The 23,521-nt window shown below is 45.2% G+C and overlaps 1 protein-coding gene across 2 annotated transcripts in view; it reads right to left on the bottom strand.

Annotated features, from left to right (window-relative positions):
* The window catches only part of LOC146863077 (uncharacterized), a 203,197-nt gene that overhangs the window by 108,479 nt on the left and 71,197 nt on the right, over positions 1 to 23,521 (bottom strand). For both annotated transcript variants that reach the window (XM_085643339.1, XM_085643340.1), the window contains exon 2: positions 16,190 to 16,612. In XM_085643339.1, the coding sequence (XP_085499465.1) occupies positions 16,190 to 16,612 (423 nt within the window). The remainder of the gene's footprint in view (positions 1 to 16,189; positions 16,613 to 23,521) is intronic.

Below are 23,521 nucleotides of genomic sequence, written 5' to 3'. Positions count from 1 at the left end.
CACACCAACCCGAACACCACCCTCAGAGGCACCCTGATCTACCGACCCCCGGGACCACGCACACAATTCAGCGAGGACATCGCCGACTTCGTCAGCCCGCATGCCCTCCCCTCCGCTGACTACATCCTCCTGGGAGACCTCAACTTCCATCTGGAAAACAACAACGACCGCAACACCACCACCCTGCTCGACAACCTCGCCAACCTTGGACTCAAGCAACTGGTGTCCACCCCCACCCACCTCGCCGGACACACACTCGACGCAGTCTTCTCTTCCAGCACAGACATCGAGTTCAGCCACGCCACAGAGCTTCAATGGACGGACCACAGCTGCGTCCACTTCACCTTCACGAGACCGACGACCCACCACCACCAGCAACAGGCCGCCCGCAGAAGCTGGAACAAGATCACAGCAGACCAGCTCGCCACCTCCCTGAGTCAGCACCCCCCTGCCAGCTCAGCAAACCCCAGCCAGGCCGCCGACAACCTCACGAAGTGGATCAGCAACTGCGCGGACGAACTCGCCCCTCTGAGGACCCCGCCTAGCAGACCCGGCAGCAAGAAGGCCCCATGGTTCACCGACGAACTCAAGAGCTCCAAGAAGAACTGCCGAGCCCTCGAGAAAGTCTGGAGAAGGGAACCGACACCGGACAACAGGACCTCCTACAAACTGGCCACCCGGAAACACCACCAGCTGATCCGCGCCGCCAAGAAAACAGCATTTAAGGACCGGTTGGACAACAACGCACACAACTACAAGGAACTCTTTAACATCGTGAAAGAACTTTCCAACCCCAGCGCAGGAAACAACGACGTCACCCCATCACAAGACCTCTGCAACTCCCTCGCTTCATACTTCCACAACAAGATCACGGACATACACAGCAGCTTCAACAACCAACCAACGCACACCGTGACCGAACAACCACCCCCCACCACCATCTTTCACGCCTGGACCCCGATCAGCACCGAAGACACCATCCGCACAATGAACTCCATCCACTCCGGATCACCGACCGACCCTTGCCCTCACCACGTCTTCAACAAGGCCGACGCTGTCATCGCACCCCACCTGCGAGACATCATCAACACATCCTTCGACACCACCATCTTCCCGGAGAGCTGGAAGCACGCCGAACTCAGCGCTCTACTCAAGAAACCAACAGCGGACCCCACCGACCTCAAGAATTACCGCCCCATCTCGCTTCTCCCGTTTCCAGCCAAAGTCATCGAGAAGACCGTCAACAAGCAGATGGCCGCCTTCCTCGAGACGAACGGATCCCTCGACCCCTCACAGTCCGGCTTCCGAGCCAACCACAGCACCGAGACAGCCCTCATCGCCGCCACCGATGACATCCGAGCCCTGATGGACAATGGAGAAACAGCGGCCCTCATCCTCCTGGACCTCTCCGCGGCATTCGACACTGTCTGCCACCGCACCCTAGTACAGCGCCTCAGCAACGTCGGAATCCAGGACAAGGCGCTGGAATGGATCATCTCCTTCCTCGACGGAAGAACACAGAGAGTCCGCCTACCACCGTACAAGTCAGAGGCCTCCGAAGTCATCTGCGGCGTCCCCCAAGGATCATCTCTGAGTCCCACCCTCTTCAACGTCTACATGAGCCCCCTCGCGGCCATCGTACGCAAACACAACCTCAGCATAATCTCCTACGCCGACGACACCCAGCTGATCCTCTCCCTGACCAACAACCCCGCCGCCGCCAGAGCCAACCTGCACGACGGGATGAAAGAGGTAGCCGAGTGGATGACGATCAGCCGCCTGAAACTGAACTCGGACAAGACGGAGATCCTCATCCTGGGCTCCTCACCCTCCGCCTGGGACGACTCCTGGTGGCCTCCCGCCCTGGGCACCGCACCCAAACCGACAGACCACGCACGCAACCTGGGCTTCGTCCTGGACTCCTCCCTCTCCATGACCAGGCAAGTTAACAAAGTCTCCTCGACGTGCTTCAACATCCTACGCATGCTACGGAAGATCTTCTGGTGGATCCCCACCGAGACCAGGAAGACCGTCACCCAGGCCCTCGTCACCAGCCGTCTGGACTACGGCAACGCCCTCTACGCCGGTACCACCGCCAAGCTCCAGAAGAGACTCCAGCGGATCCAGAACGCCTCAGCCAGACTCATCCTCGACATCCCACGAACCAGCCACATCTCCGGACCTCTGAGAGACCTTCACTGGCTCCCCGTCAACAAAAGAATCACCTTCCGCCTCCTCACCCACGCACACAAAGCTCTACACGACCGAGGCCCGAGTTACCTCAACAGCCGAGTCAACTTCTACGCTCCCAAACGCCACCTCCGCTCAGCCAACCACGCCCTCGCCGCCGTCCCCCGCATCCGAAGAGCGACTACAGGAGGAAGGTCCTTCTCCTACCTGGCCGCCAAGACCTGGAACTCCCTCCCCCCCGACCTGCGCCTGACCCAAGACCACCTCTCCTTCAGGAAGAAGCTGAAGACCTGGCTGTTCGAGCAGTAGCGGCACCCCCCCCCCCCCCCCCCAGCGCCTTGAGACCCTACGGGTATGTAGCGCGCTCTACAAGTGTCTTTGATTGATTGATTGATTGATAGTAACATAAAACCAGTCCCCTGTCTCCCCTTCGGCTTAATATTGCTCAGGAAAGGCATTTTAAGGTTTTATACATATATCGTCACATTAAACTAGCATGTGATATGTGTATTTATGGAACATAGTTTCCAAATTTAGAACATGAAAAAAGTGAACAGACAGCATTGTCCCTTGCTCGTACAGGGCAAAGCAAGGAAATATTCATCCAGTGATAGGAAGAAACCTCCCCACTTCACCAAATTGTGTGATACTAAGCAAATAACTTTACTTCACTATCCCTCATTTGAATTGAGCATCAAATCTGTGACCACCTTTAAGACATTCAGTTCAGGATGTTTGCTATACAAAATCCTCATGTAGTTATGTTTTAATAGAGCAAAACAGAATCTACATATATTAGATCTATGCAGTGCACGTGATAAGCAGGTATCCAGAAAGGCAACCCTTGTAATCTTTTGAAATCAGTTCCTGTCACTGTAGGCATGACAGCAGGAGAAACCCCATGTAAAACCCCATTAAATATTGTTTAAATTCAAACACACATATATGAGCTATGCACAAACCATGTCTCATCGGGATGAAGAACCGTACACAAACCTATACACCAGCTATTCGGCGCTCAAAAAAACATGGCATAACCAAACTACTGCCAGTGTCTCTCTAGATTCCAAAACATTACATTCATACCCAATCCTGGCCACTTAAACTAAAATTCCTAAATCCGGTCCCGTCACGTGCACCTTAAAACATGTGACATGCCTGAAGTCAGCTGTGCGGGATCAGGGTGGTGCTATGATGCCTGCCCCTCTGAGAAGGCAGAGGAGTTGGGACAGGGGAGGGGCTTGTAAGGACACAGAGTCGCCATGGCGGCTCACTGCTGGGACGTGTAGTTACCCGGCATGCCTTGTCATGCGCCTCCACGATCCTCCTGTCAGACTCAGCCATCCCGTCCGCGGTGTCGCCGGGACTCCTCGTCTTGGACTCGGTCGCCTGCCCGCACCCCTCCTCGCTGCTCATGGAGGCTGCAGAGTACATGAAGCCGGGGGCCCGCTGGTGTCCGAGGCAACCTGTCCCCGCACGAAGTACCGGCGCCACCGCCTGCCAGCGGAAAGGGTACATCCAACTGGCGAGGACGGCCCGGGGAGCAGCTGCATCAGCGCGGCTGGGTCAGAGGAGGGGCCTGGCGTGGCGAACATTACCCCGCTCTGACTTCCTGCTGTCGTGTTTTTAGGGGCAGGCCTGGAGAGCAAGAACGCGCTCCCTACCTGCTCTCAGTAAAGTAGTTTATTCCTCCCTTCCTTCCGTGGGGCTTGCACAAGTCTTGTCCGGCGCAGATGTTAATTTCAAAGATTTGGATTTCTCTCTCTTTTGTCCAGTCACAGGGTAGACTTCTCGAGTACGTAGCGAACAAGTTTAAAGTAGATTCTAGGGGTCGAGTGGTAGCACAACGTTTTTGTGTGTGTTTTTTTAGGCAAGGCAGCACCGGAAGACACAGACGCCTTTCTCCGAGGCAGAGCAGAAATGCCTCGGAGAAAGGCAGCGTCCTTTTCGGATTCAGGGGCGTGTTTTGCTGTTGTCTCCTCCTTGAGACTTCTTGCAAAAAACACGCCCCCCGATCCGAAAAGGACGGGGCCTGTTTGGAATGACTGACCTCTTCTCCAATGGCTGGCCAGCATTCAAGAGGCCAGCCAATGGAGAACAGGGGAGAAGAGGGGCGGGTTCAAGCCCCTCTTCTCCAAGTCATTAAATCTCGGAGCGAGACTGCGCAAGCGCAGCCTTCGCAGCAAAGACCTAAAAAAAGGTCACATGAAATTAAGGCAACACACATCGGTACCGCTATTTAACTTTAATTATAGCTATATTTTAACTAAATTGCTTCTAAAAATTGACTTGTGGGGAAGCTTTTGAAAAGTGTTTGTGCTGTATAATTGTTATTGTGGGTGGAGGGCAGAAGTCGTTTTTTATCAGTTATAGAACAGTGGCTGTGTTCAGAGTCACTAGCTGGTTGCCTCTACCAATACACTAAAACCAGCATTTTCGAACAGCAGTCTAGTCACTCGGCCACAGTCCGTCTCGGTTTTTAAGGCACAGCGCAGATGAGATTCCTGCAACACAAGCCGGTACTTCTGTTTAACGTTAATTGCTGCTATTTTTTAACTGATTTGCTGCTAAAAATCGACTCAGGGAAGTGTTTTAAAAGTGTTTGTGCTGTATAATTGTTAATGTGAGTGGAGGGCAGGGGCCTTTTTTATCAGTTTTAGAACAGTGGCTGTATTTAGAGTCACTTCCTGGTTGCCATTACTAACAGACTAGAACTGCCATTTTGGAGAGGGTTCTAGTTGCTCAGCCTCAGTCTCCTCCCCCCGATATTTGAGGCACACCGTGGCTTGCCAGAAGCAAGCCCATCTGCACCTGTCCATGTCCAGTCGGGGTCAGGGCCAGAGACCCAGTTTGCTTTTTAAGATGAGGATAACTAACACATCAGAAGAGCTGTTTCAAGTTAACAAGTCTAAGATAAAAGAACTGCAGGAATGCAATCCCAGTGCTTGATTTACCTACCATTTGCACGATGTGCAACCACAAACTAGGGAATCATACAACACTGACTGTTAGCACCAGACCTCTAACAAAGTCATACCATTCTCATAAGATACAAATGAATCTACTGCATTGCAGAGCTCTCCCAATACACAGTGCTAAGCTATTCATCTTCCTTGGGGGTGAGTCAACTCCATACATAGCTATAGCTCTTCCGTCTGGCTATTCGCTAGTGAGCCACAACAGAGAGGATAGAAGAGGTGGTGGAGTAGCCATAATTTATAAGGAGAAATATTTTGGTACATTCACTCCCAATGACATGTTGGGATGTGAGAGTCTCCATTTCTCACTGGAGTTTGCCCTCACCGTTACCCTCTCTGGTCCAATAGAAGTTTGTGGAAGGTGAAGGTGATGGAGTAGAAGATGAGCATGCCACTGCCATCAATGCACTGCATACACTTTTCATAGCTTGCAAAAACATACCTTTGGAGAGACACAATTTCTACAAAAGAACTCAACTACCTGGAGAATCTGCTTCAAGTTATGTTGATGAGTTGGGCATTTTAGCGGCCTCTTGTGATTATAGAGCATTCAAAGAAGAAATGATAAGGGACCAACTAGTTGAAATGACAAGCAGTAGGAAGGTACAAGAAGCCCTGTTATCCAAACATTGCAAGAGGCTTTAGACATTGCCACGAGGATTGAAAGCACAAGCTCATATATGGAGCAAATGACGTTGTCCAATGGGAAAACTCAAGCACAGAATGTTTTGGCGGTCAAAAGCATGTACAAAAAAGCGAAGGAGATCCAGGGAAGGGCTGACAAAGGGGGCAGTAATATTAATAACGCAGCTAGGAAGAGATTAGAATGCTATAGGTGTGGTAGTACTAATCATCTTGGTAATGTCAGAGTGTGTCTAGCAGTGGACACAAAATATGCCAAATGTTGAAAGAAAGGTCATTTTGCAAGAGTTTGTAGGTCAAGTGGAAAAACTTAATCTCGAAAGCGGCACAATGTGGAACTAACCACTGAAGGGGAGTCGTCATCCGGTGAAGTAGACCACATTTTCACAATCTTGGACATGGAACATACAGATGACATATCCTGTGTAAATTCACAGGGATTGAGAAGGCCATTGTGTTCTGTGAACATAAATGGTGTAAATGAGAGGGTTCAAGCTGATTCTGGGTGCCCACTCACTTTAATCAGTGAGAAAGTTTGAAAGGAATCATTCCAAAGCCATGACTTAAGAGAGTCTTTCATCCACCCTGTGTGTTACGGAGGAAAAATCATTAATGTTATATGTGAATTTGAGGCTGATTATGAGTTCAGAGGGGAGTCACATTCGTAGCAAATGATGATTCTTTCCTGTTAGGGTGGAAAGATCAGGGTAATCTAGGTATAATATTGGATCCCAATAATAAATACCCATCAGGTTATACTGAAAAAGGAGTTTTTCCAAGTGCAAGCAGTCTGAGAAGAATCATTGGAGTTCATGTACCCTGAAGTTTCATGCAGGAACTAGGCATGTTTAAAGGTTTTAAACATAGAATAAGGTTGGGGGAAGGAGCCCAAGCAATTGTGCACAAGGTCAGGAGGCTGCCCTTGGCATTACAATCAGAGTTAAAGCAAGAATTGGACAAATGTGTGCATGTGATGTAATAGAACTCTGACTGGGTGTCTCCTGTGGTTCTTGCTAAAAAGGCCAAGGGTGCCTTACGCATGTGTGTGGATCTGCGTGATCTTAACAAGCATATATGGGTAGACCAATATCCGTTATCCAACATTACACAAATGTCATCCATGCTCAAGGGTGCTAAGTGGTTTAGTTTGTTGGACATGGCATATGTGTATCACCAGATTGAACTTCACTCTGAATCCAAGCATTCCACTATGTTCATTATTCCGGAGAGTGTCCTTCAATTCAAACTCATGCCCTTTGGTCTGCTTCCGCATCAGCAGTTTTCCAGAGAATCGTTGAGAGCATGTTCAAAGGGATGCCCAGACTAATGACTTTTCAGGATGATGTGTTAGTTTATGGAGCTGACTAGGACCAACACAACTAATGATTACATCAGATTTTAACCTTGTTGAAACAAAGAGATGTGACACTAGATGTGGATAAGTGCAGATTGAATGTGACCACTGGACTATTTAGGGTATAAATTGTCATCGGAAGAGGTACAGCCTAAATCTAGCCTAGTTAAAGCAATTGAAGATTTTTGCACCCAGTGTGACAAGGATCAATTGAGGTTCTTTATGGGACTCGTGGAATTTTATGCCAGATTTGTTCCCAATTGCACGGCTAAGACCTATGACATGAGATGTCTTCTTAAAAAGAATGTCAAGTTCAGTTGGGACAACAAATGCACCAAGGAGTTTGAGCAGATTAAGCAGGAGGTAGCGCATGCAGGGGTTTAGGTCCTGTGCTCATGCAGCACAGAGAGAGAAAGGATGAAGTGATAGCATTTGCTTCTAGGAGTCTGCGGAGAGCTGAGTCTACCTATTACGTGAATGAACGGGAAGCTCTTGCATGTTGGTGGGGTATCACTCATTTCAAGCCTTACATGTGGGGTTCGAGGTTTGTGGTGCATGTTGATCATAAATCGCTGGTCCAATTTTTCACCACAAGAGGGAGGGGGAGAAAGCAACTCCCGGGATTGCCAAATGGCAATATAGGCTTATGGAACACAATTATTGTGTTGAGTATGTGCCCAGAAAACAAAGTCTTTTGGCGGATTGCTTATCTAGGCTAACCAGTTGTCGTGATAACAGTGTAGGAGGAGTAGACGTAAATGGGGATTGTGAGATAGTGTGTAGTGTAGAGAGTCATTCAGATGGTGCCATAACAGAGCAGGAGTGGAGAGAGGCCTATGAAATGGATCAATAAATCAAGGAAATGCTGAAGGTTATAAGCAAGGGGTGGTCAGGAGAAAATGGTGACCAAGGTTCTGTCAGCAAGTTTAAACATGTATTTGATGAGTTATCAGTTGTGAATGGGTTGTTGTATCGATCGTCTTTATTGGTGGTCCCTGATGCCATGAGAAGCAAAGTACTTGTGTTGGCACATGAAGGCCACATAGGTATGTGTGCCATGAAGAGGAGAAGAGGAGAATAGGAGAAAGTTTCTGGTGGCCCACTTTAGACAAGCACGTAGAACATTTTGTGAGGGATTGCATGAGTTTTGCTGTTAGCGACAAGTCGCAGGCAATGATCCCCAACCTTGTAGAGGCAACTGAAGTACCCAGCAAGCCATGGGTTAAACTGGCTATTGATATTATGGGTCTCATGAATTTATCAGATATTGTACCAGAGTATGGCATAGTCCTCATGGACTAGTTTAGTCGCTGGCCTGAAGTTACATTTGTGAAAGCATCCAATCCTGCATGTGTGATTAAGTTTCTTGAGTCTAATTTTGTGAAGGTGTGCCTAATGAGCTACTTAGCGATAATGGTTGTCAGTTTACGTCCACACCTATTCATGGGTATTAAGCATGCCAAGACGTCCCTATACCACCCAAGGAGTAATGGTCTTGTTGAGTGATTTAACAGTGTGATAAAAGAGAAGATGCAATTGTCAAAAGCCAATGGACTCAACTGTAAACTGGAACTCAGGAAGCTGTTGTGGGCAGTGCACACAACTGCTAGTTCTGATACTGGTGTGTCACAGTTTGTTTTATTGTGAGGACGTGTACCCTCTTCCAAGTTATTGAGGAGATGGATGGGTGAGGGTGAGTTTGTGTTGCCGGAGAAGAAAATGGAAGATGTCAGAAGGAACAAGGCACAGAACAAATATGATCAAACACACGTAAAACAGGGTTCCAGGGAGTTAAGAGTGGATATGGGCAATGTGGTGAGAGTGCAGTGTTCCAGGATTTTGCCCAAAGGAGAATCTAGGTTCTCCCATCTCAAGAGAGTGGTGAAGATTAACAAAGGTGCTGCGAAATTGGATAATGGCAAATGGTGGAACAAAGGGAAAATATCTATGTCTAGACCATGATTTATGAACCAAGTCCGAGAGGAAAGTCATGGGGAAACAACTGCCATGAGTCGCTCCCCGTCTTCTAGGTCTACCAGATTCCCTTCTAGGTTCCAGGACTATATTTTACAGTGCTGTCTCTTTATCTGTAGTGGCATTATTCTCCATTCCTTAATGTCATAATTCAAAGTTCTATTTTATGTTTTATTTGTGAAGCTCCATGTCATTTAGTTGTCATACGTAATTAGCTAATTTTAGGATTAATTATTTACGGTTTTCTATTCAATGTAAAGGGGAAAGAGGTGTGAGGTTGTTCCGTACATTCTTCTGGCGTCAGCTGCTTCTATGCGTGCCAGGAGAATGTACAGAAGGCAGTGGGGGGAGGATTCCAGAATGTGAGGGTGGCCGGTTGGCTTTCTGTCGTGAGGAGGATATGTATATGTCCTTCTGACCTCAATAAACTTTTACTTTGAAGATCGACGTCCGCTTCTTTACACCTCCCTATGGCTTGAAGACCCTGAAACAATAGTCAAATAGCCCCCCTCCTAAAACCTAGGTCGATCATGGTCCAATCTTAACGTCAGGGAATGGACGGATGCTCTCACAGGATCAACTCCCACTTTAAATGGCGACACGACGGAAAGATATAATATATTTGAGAGATGACTAAACAATACACTGGATCCCCATGTCCCCTGCAGATTTCCTAAATCCAATCAGACAAAAGGGAGGACCCCATGGTATACTGCAGAGCTGACCCAGTTAAAAATAGAAGCAGAAAATAGGGAATGAGAATGGAGAAAATCATACAATGACAACCAGAAGAACAGCTACAGAACAGCTAAAATTACAGACGAGCCAGAAGACAGGCCAGAATATCTCACTTTTACGAAAAAATAGAGAACGTCCCTAATTCCTCCAAGGAACTGTTTAAGTTTGGTAAACAGTCTCATGAATCTACCCTCCTGCTCCACAGTCCCCCACCTTCAGAAGAACATTGCAACATGCTTGCTAATATTTTTTTAATAAAGTTAATACGATTTTGAGCTTCCTGCCTGTATCTGTCACACCGAATGTTACATCTCTGGTAAGGCAGTGGTCAGGACCCACCCCTGTCTGTGTTCCCTGCACTTAGCCACGAAGCTATGGAATGCACCCTAGACTCAATCAAATCAGGATCACCATTGGATCCGGACCCTCCTGAGATTTTAGGTCAGGGAGGAAACACCCTCCTGCCCATTCTTATGGACATTCTTAACAACTCCCTGACAAGGTGCAATATTCCCCCCGCATTGAAATATGTAATAGTAAAAACACCACTAAAAAAACTATGGCTAATCCTCTTCTGGCAGAAAGCTACAGAGCCATCTCCCTGCTTCCGGTAGTAGGCAAATGATTGGAAACATATGTCAACAAACATCTTTCCAGTTTTCTGGAAACTCATGACATTCTCCACTTCACCTAGACCTCATTTAGATCAGGCTGTAGAAAGGAGACCGCACTGTTTGTGGATACTTAGGAACTTTGTTCAATTCTGGACCAAGGTGGATCAGCAGCCATTTTAACGTTAGATCTAAGCACAGCCTCTGACACTGTCTCACCTGGCTACTGAGGAACTCTCTTCAATTCTGGACCAAGGTGGCTCAGCAGCCATTCTAACATTAGATCCGAGCACGGCCTCATCCTAACCTTATCCAGAAGACAAAGGAAGTTGGAATCAAAGGGGATGCCATTAATTGGCTGGAAGCCTTCTTGGGAAATAGAAGCTTCCAGGTGTGCGAAGATGGTCTGTACTCAACTGCCCATCCTCTGCGGCGTGGAGTTTCACAGGGTTCCTCACTGAGCCCCACACTTTTTAATCTTTATATACTCGCCCTAGCAGAGATCATACAGGCACACAGATTAGCCTGAGTGTCATATACATATGATATTTTATAGATCATCATGGCTTTTACACCTGATGTCAGTTGAACTTCCACCCAACTTAACGTATACCTCAAAGAGGTCACAGACTGGATGTCTCCAAGTAGCCTAAAACTTAATGGCGACAAAACTGAAGTAATTGTGGTTGGTAACAACAGGTCAAGATGGTTAGAACTATCATGGCCAGAACAATTAGGAGAAATACCTATGCCTGCCCAGGCAGTAAAAAGTCTGGGTTTCTGGATAGAGGACAAACTCACTATGGAGATACAAGCCTGAAAACTGTCTGGTTCCTGTTTTGGCATTTTGAGATCCCTTAGAAAATACTTGCATATGTTACCAGCATCCGCTAAGAGGGTGGTGGTGCAGGGTTTAATCAGTTCACGTCTAGACTATGGAAACTCCCTTTTATTAGGGAGTCCAAAATATGTGATAAAAATACTTCAGTAGTCCAGAACTCTGCTGCTAGAATCCTTAACAAAATACCCAAGCATCAATCAACCAGTCCAGTCCTAGCAGCCCTGCACTAGCTACTGGTTAAAAAAAAAACAAGCATTTGGAATGCAATAGGTCTCGCATTTACGGGAGTTTGAGGTGTTGACATTGCAAATAATAATGCCTTTAATTTTGGTTTTTGTTTTAAAAACATAAATAAAAGGCATTGTTATTTACAATGCCAATAGCTGAAACTCTCGTAACTGCGAGACCTATTGCATTGCAAACGCTTGTTTACACTAGCCCACTGTGGGTTAAGTCCAATGCAGTGCACGATGGCAAGAAATAGAAATGCACACATCAGCAAAACCTCCCCCCTCCTTCCATGCCTCAGGGGAAGAAAATAAACAACTTTACACACCAGTTAAAAACAACAAGAGAAACTTTATCATCCGGAACAGGTCTTCTAGTCCCATGGGGAGGATGCCAGCCAGTAGCACTCCAGGGGAGCGAGGCTGTTTAGAGGACGGTTAATCATTTACCAGATCAGCCGCCATCGCTGCTTGGTCGCCTCATACCCTCCAAGGATGGAAGTACCACAAGCACATGCGCGCGCGAGAGCGACGCTGGTTTACAAGAGCGAGCCAATGAGATCACAGGCCTCCGAATCCCTCCTCACAGCCCTGGATTCTTGAGACCAAGGAAGGGGCCAGAAGTCCACGGGAGCGAGGTACAGAATGTTTTGACTACAGTGGCTACTGTGTGTGAAACGCCATTAAAGCCAAATGGGTCACTGAGCCAGTACTTCAGAGCGAGACACCCGTCACCGATGAAAAGACCCTGAGTGGCAGTAATATGAAAGATGCTGGGGTAAATTGCTACTATGCAGACAGTAGCGTTTTACCTGGGTTTGGATCAGGAACAGAGACAGTTGGGTTTAATCCAAGAGAGACGCTGTAACTGTATCCGCCCTGGACTCCGCTGTCATTCACTTCTGCATCCAAGGCCAAGTCACTGCCCATTCCATTTGGCCTCCACAGAAGGATGGAAATGCAAATATTAACAGACAGTAAGTAATGCAGCTGGGTTGTCAGACGAGCCACACATTGGTTTGATTTAAAAAAGTTACAGGCTCCAGAAGCAAATGAGGATTTGTAATAGTGCGGCTGCAGCAGGCACAGTGAAAGGAAGGCCTGCATGAAAGAGACAAGGACAACTTCCAACGGCGCATGCGCGTCCTTGGGTTCATGAGTGCGCAATATACTCGAAATCACAGCTCTGGCACACGGTGTTCTTAAGACAAATGCAGGCTTGCCATAGTCACCCAGGGACTTGCAGCCAGACTGTCGAGACAGCAATCATAGAAGATGAGAGGTGGGACTCCCACAAAAACCCTTGACAAACAGTTGAGAACAAATTACCCCTGAACGTACATTTTCATTACATGAGTTCGCTAACCACTTCTCACTGTAGGCGCGCCCTGCCTTGCAAGGTCAGACAGCTTTTGTCTAAGTGAAAGCGCGCCATGCGCGCGTTGTGCTCAAACGACGCCAGCCGTACACGTGCACATCGCCTGTCCGGGCGCGTGCACATCTCCTGTCCCCCTTCTGCAGAAAATCGACGACAATAGATATCGCCAAGCGAGAACCGCATGCGCTGCGTCACTAGGCGAGACCTAAAAATGGGGTGGTTCGGTCTGCTCAGTAGTGGCAGCTAAACACTGGTACAAACTCCCAGTAGCTCTGAGATCCATCCCTGACTTTACGACCTTTCGTAAACAGCTGAAAACCCACCTGTCCAATGACTAATCTGGTTCCCTCTCCTCAATGCAGTGCCAGGACACTCTTAACAGTAACTGTGCGCTCTACAAATCCTAATATTCATTAATTCATTCAACTGGGACACTAGACTGTGTTTTTGGTTGTCAGAGTGTCTGTTAGTGTCTAGTTACTAGTAGACATTATTTCTCCAAAGTGAAGCCTCGGATTGAAAGCAAGTTTGATCTACACTCCTTCTCTTTATTAGACCTGACTTGTGCAGAGGACACACCCTTTCTTGCTATGAAGTTTGAACATTAAGCTTGGATGTCTCCACCATCAATTATGTATCCAGCTACTCATGATGCATCCCTCCCTCCCACGTGTTGTCAGCAACTGTATTGACACTTATAGGAACATATTCTGTGACTGTGTGCATTCTTCTTTGTAGTCCATGTGTGTGCCCTCTGTGTAAATGTGGGCTTGTGTTTTATATATGTGACTGCATCTTTTTTTACCTGTATGCACTGGTGTCTGAATGTCTGTTGGTCTGTACGCACGGGTACCTGTAGTATGTCTCTATGCACACGGGCCTATATGTCTTTTGGAAGAGTGCATGTATGTCTAATTGTCTGTGGATAAGAACGTCTGCAGGTATGTCTGTTTTCTATTTGCTTGTGCACATGTACATCTGTTTGTATTTATGCATTCAGTGCTTGCATGTCTTTGGTCCTTTGTGTGTGGATGTGTTTGTGTAATTTGGTCTTTACGCATTACCGCCTGCCTGTAAATTTGTTCATTTGTGTGCATAAACTCCTTTGTCAGCTGAAATCTGTGCTCTTTTACGCAGCGTAAGCGTATATAAATGTCTGTTGGTCTGTCTGCCGTGGGTATGCTGGTATTCAGAAGGTCTTGTAGCTCTACGTGAATATTTATATACATCTATACATGTTGTCTTTCACTGTATGAATGCAGTATACAACAGTCAGCGCTGCATGCTTTGTATGTGCTTGCTTTAACCCACGTCACATTAAAATAAAGACTCCCTGGCAAAGCATAGAGGTCAGTGGCGACCCATGGGCTGGTTGTGTCAGTGACCAAAATTTGCAAGACTTTGTGACTAGGATTCCACATCTGGAATGAGGTAGGGCAGGGGAACACACAAGAACACACACAGGTTCCGCATATGAATGCTTTTAGGTCCTGCCCAAGGGCAGAGGTACAAGGGGAAAGCAATAACCGCTCCTCTGTGTTGACTTGTGTCTCAGCCCAGAAGGAAGACGGGCGAGATAGGCAAAGACGTTCATTCACCACAGTGTATCTGCAAAATGTTTATTCACCACAGTGTATCTGCAAAATGTTTATTAACCGCAGAGTATCTGTGTTGTGCTGTACATAATAACACAGATGCGACTGCGCCTCCCTGTTTGTATAACGCAGTTTCCCCCAGAAATTAGATGTTTGAGACGACAGCTGTTTTTGTGGTGAAACTGGCAATGTTTTACCAGCGGGCACGTAAACGTATATTTCTGCCATACATTTTTTTAAAGTTAGGTTACAAAGATCCCTTCGGCACGTAGGCCCACCTAACCCGGTGTTTTTATTCCGCCCGGATGGAACACTGGAAGGCCGTCTGAGAATGCCAGAGGGCGCAGCCGCACTATATATAAAAGAGACAAATACGCAGCGTGTCAAAAGATAACAAGCGCTCGCCATTGGGGAAGGCAGCCTGGTTTATATTTGCATCGCGCTTTCACTTTAGGTGAAAGCGCAATGCAAACATTGAGACGACAGCTGTTTTTGTGGTGAAACTGGCAATGTTTTACCAGCAGGCACGTAAACATATATTTCCGCCATACATTTTTTTAAAGTTAGATGACAAAGATCCCTTCGGCACGTAGACCCACCACACCCGGTGTTTTTATTCCGCCCGGATGGAACACTGGAAGGCCGTCTGAGAATTCCTGAGGGCGCAGCTCGCACTATATATAAACGAGACACATACGCAGCGCGTCAAAAGATAACAAGCGCTCGCCATTGGGGAAGGCAGCCTTGTTTATATTTGCATCGCGCTTTCACTTTAGGTGAAAGCGCGATGCAAACATAAACACGGCTGAGTGAAAACACATGGCCCTCATAAAGATAAGGAATTGCTTCACTACAGCAGTGAAGCAGGAGACCCAGTCCAGATGGTCCGGACAAAAAGGAGAATGGGCGGTAACACAGACGCCTCATTTTCAATGGAAAGCCACCGTTTACCATAAATGGTGACGCTACCCAATGAAAATGAGGGGCGGGACTTCAAGCCCCCTTCTGAAATATACTCACCCACAATATGTCTCGCAGACGTGAGCAGCGCATGCGCGCTGCAACGCAGGTCTGCGAGACCTAAAAAAGAACATCGCTCAGCCGTGGGAAAGGCCCACTCATCCATAATTTACTCACCCTCTATGTTCCATATAGGGTTATTCGGTCTAGTAGGCAAGGACTTGTAACGCTACCTAAGGTTAATCGAGCGTAAAGCGGTGGCCGCTCCTTTGCATATCTTGTTCCCATACTTTAGAATCCCCTTCCCACCACCCTGAGATTTTAACAGTCAAAAGTCTACTTCGGAAAACTTCTCAAAAATCTCTTCTGAAGACCAGTTTTTGTCAAAGGTACATGCTGGTACCGTTGCTGCTATCAGCAGGGTGAGGCCCGGTTGGGTAGCTACGCGCTGTAGAAAAACAGCTGAATTGAACAGCAATCCCAGCAGGAGACAGCTTTGAGAATATTTTACCTACACCAGTATCTCGTGGACAACAAATGACAAGGCGTAGCCCTTTGAATCAATACTGAAATAAATACAATTTCAAAACATTTAAGCAAAAGGGTAAATCAGGTGGCTTTCTCAGATCTGGGCACATAAACTGATAAACATTGTCGTAGATTGGTCAATACCAGCTGCACAGCAGGAGTGGCGTTCTTACCTATTTCTTTTACTGTTAAACTAGTCCCATTTCCGATGTATTTTTCAACTGGAGGCGGCAGTTCAACAAAAATCTTACACCAGTAGAGTCCAGTATCGCCGGTTTTTAAAGATTTAAGATGGAGCATGGTTTGGCCGCTTTGGTTGTTGTCACATCTATAGCTTGTCATCATTAAAACTTGTCCTAAAAGAGCAGGGCATGTCTCCCTATTTTGAATTATGTTAATTATAACTGGTGAAATGTTGCTTTCTTTAGTTTCACTGTTCAGTGGGCTTGAATCTGAAAGGTTTCTCTTTAGCCACTGCACCCAGATACTCTGCACTCCTTGACTGCATTCCCAAGAGCACGTCAGTGTGACAGAGTTACTCACTGATGCATTTACCACCTCTGGTTTCTGTATGATATCTATTTTCCGTCCTCTGCCTGAAATAGAAGAACAAATAAGTTTGAATAATTATTCTCTATCAATCTTTATTCGATTATTAATAAAAATTAATAAAAGAACAGTGCAGTAAAATGATGTACAAAGCAATATTCGGTAAAAGTCCAATCCATAAAAACAGTAATGATGGATAAAAACTGTAACATGAACAAGTTTAGTGTATTTAATTATTGTTAAGAACAACATGACTTTGTGACGGATGGCAGATTTAACAAGCATTTGCAAAGCCAATAGGTCTCTGCAATGGCCGAGCTTTTGGCGTTGTTAATATGAATGTTTTTAGCCATATGTGTGTGAGGTTGCTTATGTGTTATTTGTGCTTGTTTTCAAATGTGTGTGATTCTACTTTTGAGGTGGTGCCTATGTATTATGTGTGCACAGTAATATTTATAGTCCTTTCTGTAGCACTATGTGCGCTCATGAAAAGTGCTCTTAAAGAAATGACAAGACGGCATATCTGCCAGGTAAAAGGGAGTAAATAAATAGCTAAGTGCAAGAAGGAAGTGAAAGGAAGACGGTTAGAATAAAGAACGAAAAAGGAAACGGCTAAGGAATGAAAGCAAAGAGGAAAGAAAGGAGAAGGAATGGGAAATTAAACGAAAGATGTTAGGGATTGATTCAAAATAAATGGAAGTGAAAAAAATAGGACCTTGTTAAGTATAATTAAAAAGAAACAAAATAATCGTTAAATAGGGTAACAATTGGGTAAAGGAAGGGAAATGAAAAGTAAGACAGAGCTCGAAGGGAAGGGAAAAAAGATAAGGGAAGAAATTAGAAGACGGAAAGGAAACATGTTAAACAAAAGAAATAGATAAGGAAGGGGAAGATATCAGAGAAGAAATGTGAATATGGCGGGAAAGAACGATTAGGAGAAGGGCAGATTGAAAGCAATGTTAAGGTGGAAAAGAGTGAAAGACGAAAGAAAATGGAAACAGAAAGTATGCTAGAGAAAGGATGGAAATGAAACGGACACGGAAGGAATCTGGGAGAAGGGGAGAACTGGGGTGTAAAGAAGATATTGGGCAAAATGGAAACAGGGCACAATAAAGATAGAACGGCAAAAAAAGAAGTCCAAAAGATGTCCAAGTGCTAACGAATTAAAGAAAGAAGGAAATAAAGGGACAAAAATAAACATGAAAAGAAAATAACAAATGAAAGCAGAGCAGTACAGAAAAAAGCACAGTGGGTGCAATGGAACAGATAGGTGTGGATTGAAGCAGAAGAGGAGGGTTGGAGTTATAGGATGGGGAAGAAAGTTAAGAAAATAAAGAAAGGGAAGAAAACTGAGATAGAAGGACAGTAAGTACAATTGAAAGGAAAAGGGTGAGAAGTGAGGCAGAAAAGGGTGTGAGTAAACACGAGGTGGAGTACAAGGGAGAGAGGATTCCAAGTTTGGAGAAAGTCAGTTAGTGCCAGATAGAGAAACAGTTGGAGCAAAGTGGGGAAAATAAGTCAGATACAGGCAGCAGTGAGATGACGTGGGTGTGTGGAGAAACGCTGCCCCAGTGTTGCGGTGCTATGCGTGTGTTTCAGTCTGAGGGGGACTTGACCCCTCTCCGCTGACACGTCATGGCTTTGGGGTGGTTTCAAGAGGTGCCTCACGATGTAGCACTTGATTGAGATAATGCAGTGTAGAGCTGCATAACAGGATTTTAGAAGTGCTAGTGAGATCTCAAATCACCGACAGTTAGATTTTAAGTATGTGTCACACACTGACTGTGTGATCCTGTGGAGCCGAAATCTAAAAATAGTCTAGATTTTTAGTTTCCTTTCTTTTTTGTTTCCCTAAAAATGGAGAGCTATTGGCAGGTCCGGGGACAATATCGGCCATTTATTTGTGCCCTTCTGGAGGGAAGGACTCTATCAACATGATATTGAACACCCTAAACTCCAGTACATTAGTGATAGCAGCATACATCACACTGCCTAAAAATTGCAAGCTGCATATGAAAGTGTTTATTTTCACAAAATAGAATTTTCGTTTATTCTCTATATATTCAACCAGAAGAACTCTTTGTTTCAAAGGTCCAGGAGATGGAAGATTTGAAAGAGGGTGGGTAAGAGAGGGATTTGGAAGATATGACTAGGTGTTATATGGAATAAAATACCACCCCGTAAAAGGATGATACAAGTCACAGAGGAGCCCCATCCTTCTAGAATGAAAGTCTACTTTCAGTCTTGTTGGGTGGACACAATAATCTACGGTTGACTGCAGCATTCTGAAAATGTACAGATGGGGTACTTTATCCCATATATTATAGGTCTGTCTCTACTCTAAAGATTCTTTTAATTCTTCCTCTTTCTAATTTTTAATTTGTGTTTCTGTAGCATTACCCAGAATTTGACTGTGAGTTAAAACATCCTTGACTTCGTGAATTAAAGTTAGTAATTTGAGGACCATGCCCATGTGAGAATGTAGAAGTGAGATATTTTATCAGTCTCACTGGTGCAGGGACGCCCTTAGTCTACGTGTTCACAAAATGAGGATCAACACTGGAGTGGAAACAAAATGCAAGTTTATTTCACTCATGAGAGGAGTCCAATCATTCAGACACTGCAAGTGCCCAAGAGAGGGGGCTAACAAGTAGAAGCTCAAGCATGGCATTTATACTTTTCGGTGCCTCATGAAACACATTGAAACCACTTTGTCATTGTTACATAATGCTTACATGCTGAACTCTTGAATCCTGATAAAACCCCTACCCACGTCACTTTCATTGATAGGCAAGGGAGGTTACAGGAGTTGGTGGGCTAAAAGATTAGACCTCTATGCACGTAGGCCCTTCAGCAGGGCAGGGCTGCTTACTGTGGCACGCAAGTATTATCAGTACAACCAGCTTTCCAGTGAACATGTAACTTCTGACTTTACGAAAGTCCCCGCAGAAACATAAAAATGGGGGCTGGTAGAAAAAATGGTAGAGGAGTAGAGGCTAACTTAACAGAATATATGTTTTACTGTTCAACAAAAAGGGTTGGGCAAGAGAGTGTTGTGATGAAGTTTTTCTATATGGGTCATTTGGTAAATTAGCTGCACAAACCAGATTGAATCCAAAACAATGCCATTCTAAAATATTAATACACCATGGAAGTAACATTACACTTCGAATATGGATCTGGAATTTATTTAAAAGAAAATAGGTTAAAATCAATGTGGTGGTGAGGAAAAAAGTAAACAACGATACAACCACTGTACTATTGGGGAGAAGAGAAAAAGACCACTTAAAAACTACATCCCGCCCGCCAACTGCCAAGTTTTTACCACAACCCCATGGGACTATCAGAAGTGGTTTCATAATCACGCTATTACTAAGGAAAGCCCGCTTTGTGGCTGACATCAATAAGGTGACCTTGTCAGCCAAAGACTGACACTCCTCAAAATACATTAACAATCACAGATGCATGATGCTCCGCTGGGTGTTCTCAGGGCGAAGCACTGATTGTGCTTCGATGATAATGAAGTCTGAAGAGTGGCCAATACCACAAATGTTTAAACACAGCCGAGTCAAAAATGAAAAAGCGCACTACTCATTAAGCTATTGTTTAGAATGCGTACCCGGGTGGAAAGACACAAGTGTTTTACTTATTTTGTTTAATAGTTAAACAGATTAGATACCAGTCCAAGAGTGCTGTACTGCTGCGCAGTATTACGAAAACATGATCTGTGACGTCATGCGCAGTTCGCCGGAATTGACTGTTTTATTGCCCTTGGTGAAGAGAGAAAAATGGATATTTGAATATGATTGCTATAAATACTGGGTATGGCATCTGCCGCTAAAATGAGACTGCACAAATTTCTTGAGACAAAAGGACAATTACCAATAGAATTTGTGCCATGACCTACAAGTATTGGAGCTGCCATAGTAACAGGGTTCCCCAGTTCCAAGGTGTTGCAAAGATCATGCCTCTTCAAGTAGTCAAGGTCCCTCTTCTATTCTGAGCACTAAGGGACATATTTACAAGCCCCTGTCACCACAGAAAAGTAACTTTTTTGACGTTGTGGTGGCGATGGGGGCTTTGCCTTATTTACAAGGCGGCGTTAAGCCACTTAACGTGGCTTTAAGCCGCCTTGTAAATAAGGCACTGAAATATGATGCAAGTACATACGTAGGCAGAGAGTGGTTTCAAGCTGAGGTTTATTTAAATGCAAGGCAAGCACCCATGACCTGGAGCGTCCGACATGCGCAGATCTCCGCCGCAACTGAAAGGTTGCTGGGAGACCCGCAGTTGCCATTCCGCTCCCCGAGCGTGGAACTATAACCATAAAACAACAATAAGCTTCTTTGCTAACATTGGTATCAAGGAAACCCATACGCCTCCCTCACGATGAGAAAGGCAACTCATTACATCACATTTCCCCCTTCAACAAACATAAGGAAGAAGAAAGAAAACAAAACAAAAAAATAAAATTGAAATGCAATACAGAAGTTTGTACAATACAACATTTATTATGCAGGTGTAACAAACTTTGTCTTGCAACCCAGAAAGTAAATATAAAAAGTTATTCCAATATATAATCTTCAAATTTGCAAGGTAGTTTCCTAGAGCGAACATTCTCTCTGTTGACTGTTACTTCACTCCAGGAAGTCACAGAGTACAAAGCATCTTGGGGTGTCCTGGAATCACCTTCAGACATTGTGGTACCAGCAACAGTATTAGATACTACGGTATCTTGTAACCAATTATAAGATTGACTCTGATCCGCATTAAAAGCAGAACACTTCTTGATGATGTCTGCCTGTGAACCAGTGAGTAGGACCAAACTCCTCTTGTTCCACCAACGCCTGTTTTCTAACAGGCAGAATCTTTGCTTACCTGAATGACTAGTGCAGGTGAAGAGTTCTTAGATTAAGTTCCTTTCATAATTCTTTTGGGATTTTTTATTAGAACCCAATCACCCACCTTCAAAGCCTCTTCTTTAAAATGATTACCAGAGTCAAAATGAAACTTTATAAGGTTTTGTTTAGCCTCAACCCTGGATCTAATGGAATCCAGAGATTTAATGCCTTGACAATGTTTGCTAACAAGCTAATTAAGCCACACGTTGGAGTGCACTTTCCTTCCTCTATGCAAAGTAAATGGTGTGACACCAGTGGTACTTTAAGGTGTGATATTGTATGACCAAATCCTGTTTTTTTTTGCAAATTCTTGAATATCTAAACCTGAGGACAATGCGGTCTGCACCCCCTTCTTGACAATTCAGTTCCCCCTTCCAACTAGGCCACTGGAGGAGGGTGAGTACAGAGCCACTTTAAAATGTTGAACATCATTGTGCTCTAAAAACGTTCACATCTGTTGTGAAATGAAATGTGTCCTGTTGTCTGTGACAATTGTTTTGGTGGTCCCTCCAATTTGAAGTGGAGAAGTGTGGCTCAGTGATTAGAGCGGCAGACCCTGATGCAGAGGTCTAGCCCGGGACCAGGGTTCAATTCCCCGCCTCGGCGGGTCTTGGACTCAAAAATTCCACGGACCTGATAATTCTCGCCTCGGTGCCTATTCCAATCATGGAGTCCCACTCTGCAACTCTGGGCAATAGCTTGCTTAATCTCCACAACGGCCCCCACAACGCTAAGGATGCCTGGCCTCCACCTTGGGGGTGCCCAGGAGTGGATGCCTCACAGGGAAAGCCAGGATGGGTTCCACAGCGGTATTCGTACAAGCGCCTTGAGACCCTTGCGGGTGAGTAGTGTGCTATACAAGTATCAATTTACAAAACATGTTCTAAATATTTTATGGCATTATCAGAAGTGGGACCATCACAGAACCAGTAAAACATCTCTTTTGAAACTATTAAAATTAAATATTTGTTCTCAATAGGTAACACCTCAAAAGGACCAAAAAAGTCAAGACCAACTTTTTTCCCAGGGACATTTTGAAAATGGTACAGGATGTAGGGGGCATGTTAATGGTTTTCCAACACTTGTCAGAGAGCAGGCATCCCGCACAACTTTCAACACTTGATCTAACTTGACTCTCCAGAGAAGGCCACCAATTGTATTGTTTAAGATGCTGAAATGTTTTGGTGACCCCCAAGTGACCATGATGAGCTGTCTGAATGATTTCTTTGTGTAGACTTTCTGAAGGAATGAAAAGATCATGACACATCACCATCTCATCAACAATTGAAAGTTCAGGCACCACAAAAGAGACATTTTTAATCTCACCAGAAAGAGTTATACTTTCTGGTCACCCTTTAATAACACATTCTTTGACCTTAATGCGGTTGGGATCTTTAGAATACGTTTCTCTCCAGGTTCCTTCAGAAATGGGAGCACACTCCAGAATAGCATCCACTGCAGCAACAACACACTCCATATCTTTTATTTCATTCTCTTCACACTCAAGAGACATGCAGGATAAGCAGTCTGCTCTAATGTTCTTCCCACCAGGTAGGTGTTTGATGACAAAATGTTACTCTTGTAATGTGGAGAGTAAACGCACTAACCTGGTAGATACCTTATTGGTTCCTTCACCATTGAGAATGTACATTTGTGATCTATAAATACTTCAAATTCACAACCCCAAATGTACGACCTGAACTTGGGAACTGCCCAGACATATGCAAGTGCTTCTTGACTGATAGTACTGTATCGTGTTTCAGCGGGTTATAGTGGCATGGAAGCAAATGCAACGGTGTGTTTCTTACCACCTACCCTTTACCCAAGTACAGCACCAAGTCCTGAAAGACTTGCATCTACATTCAAAAAACATTTGCATTCAACCTGAAAGGGTTGTAAGGCTGGTGCCTGCTCAATGATGAGTTTGACCTTGTCAAATGTGTTGTGCAATTCTTTACTCCCTATGAATTTAACACCTTTTCCAAGTAATGCTCTTGAAGTTTCTACTATTTGAGCACTGCCATGCACAAATTGAGCATAATATTCGGCCAACCC

Source organism: Triturus cristatus, chromosome 2_2, assembly GCF_964204655.1.
Source record: "Triturus cristatus chromosome 2_2, aTriCri1.1, whole genome shotgun sequence".
NCBI classification, from domain to species: Eukaryota; Metazoa; Chordata; class Amphibia; order Caudata; family Salamandridae; genus Triturus; species Triturus cristatus.
This window is presented reverse-complemented; position numbering and strand designations above follow the sequence as displayed.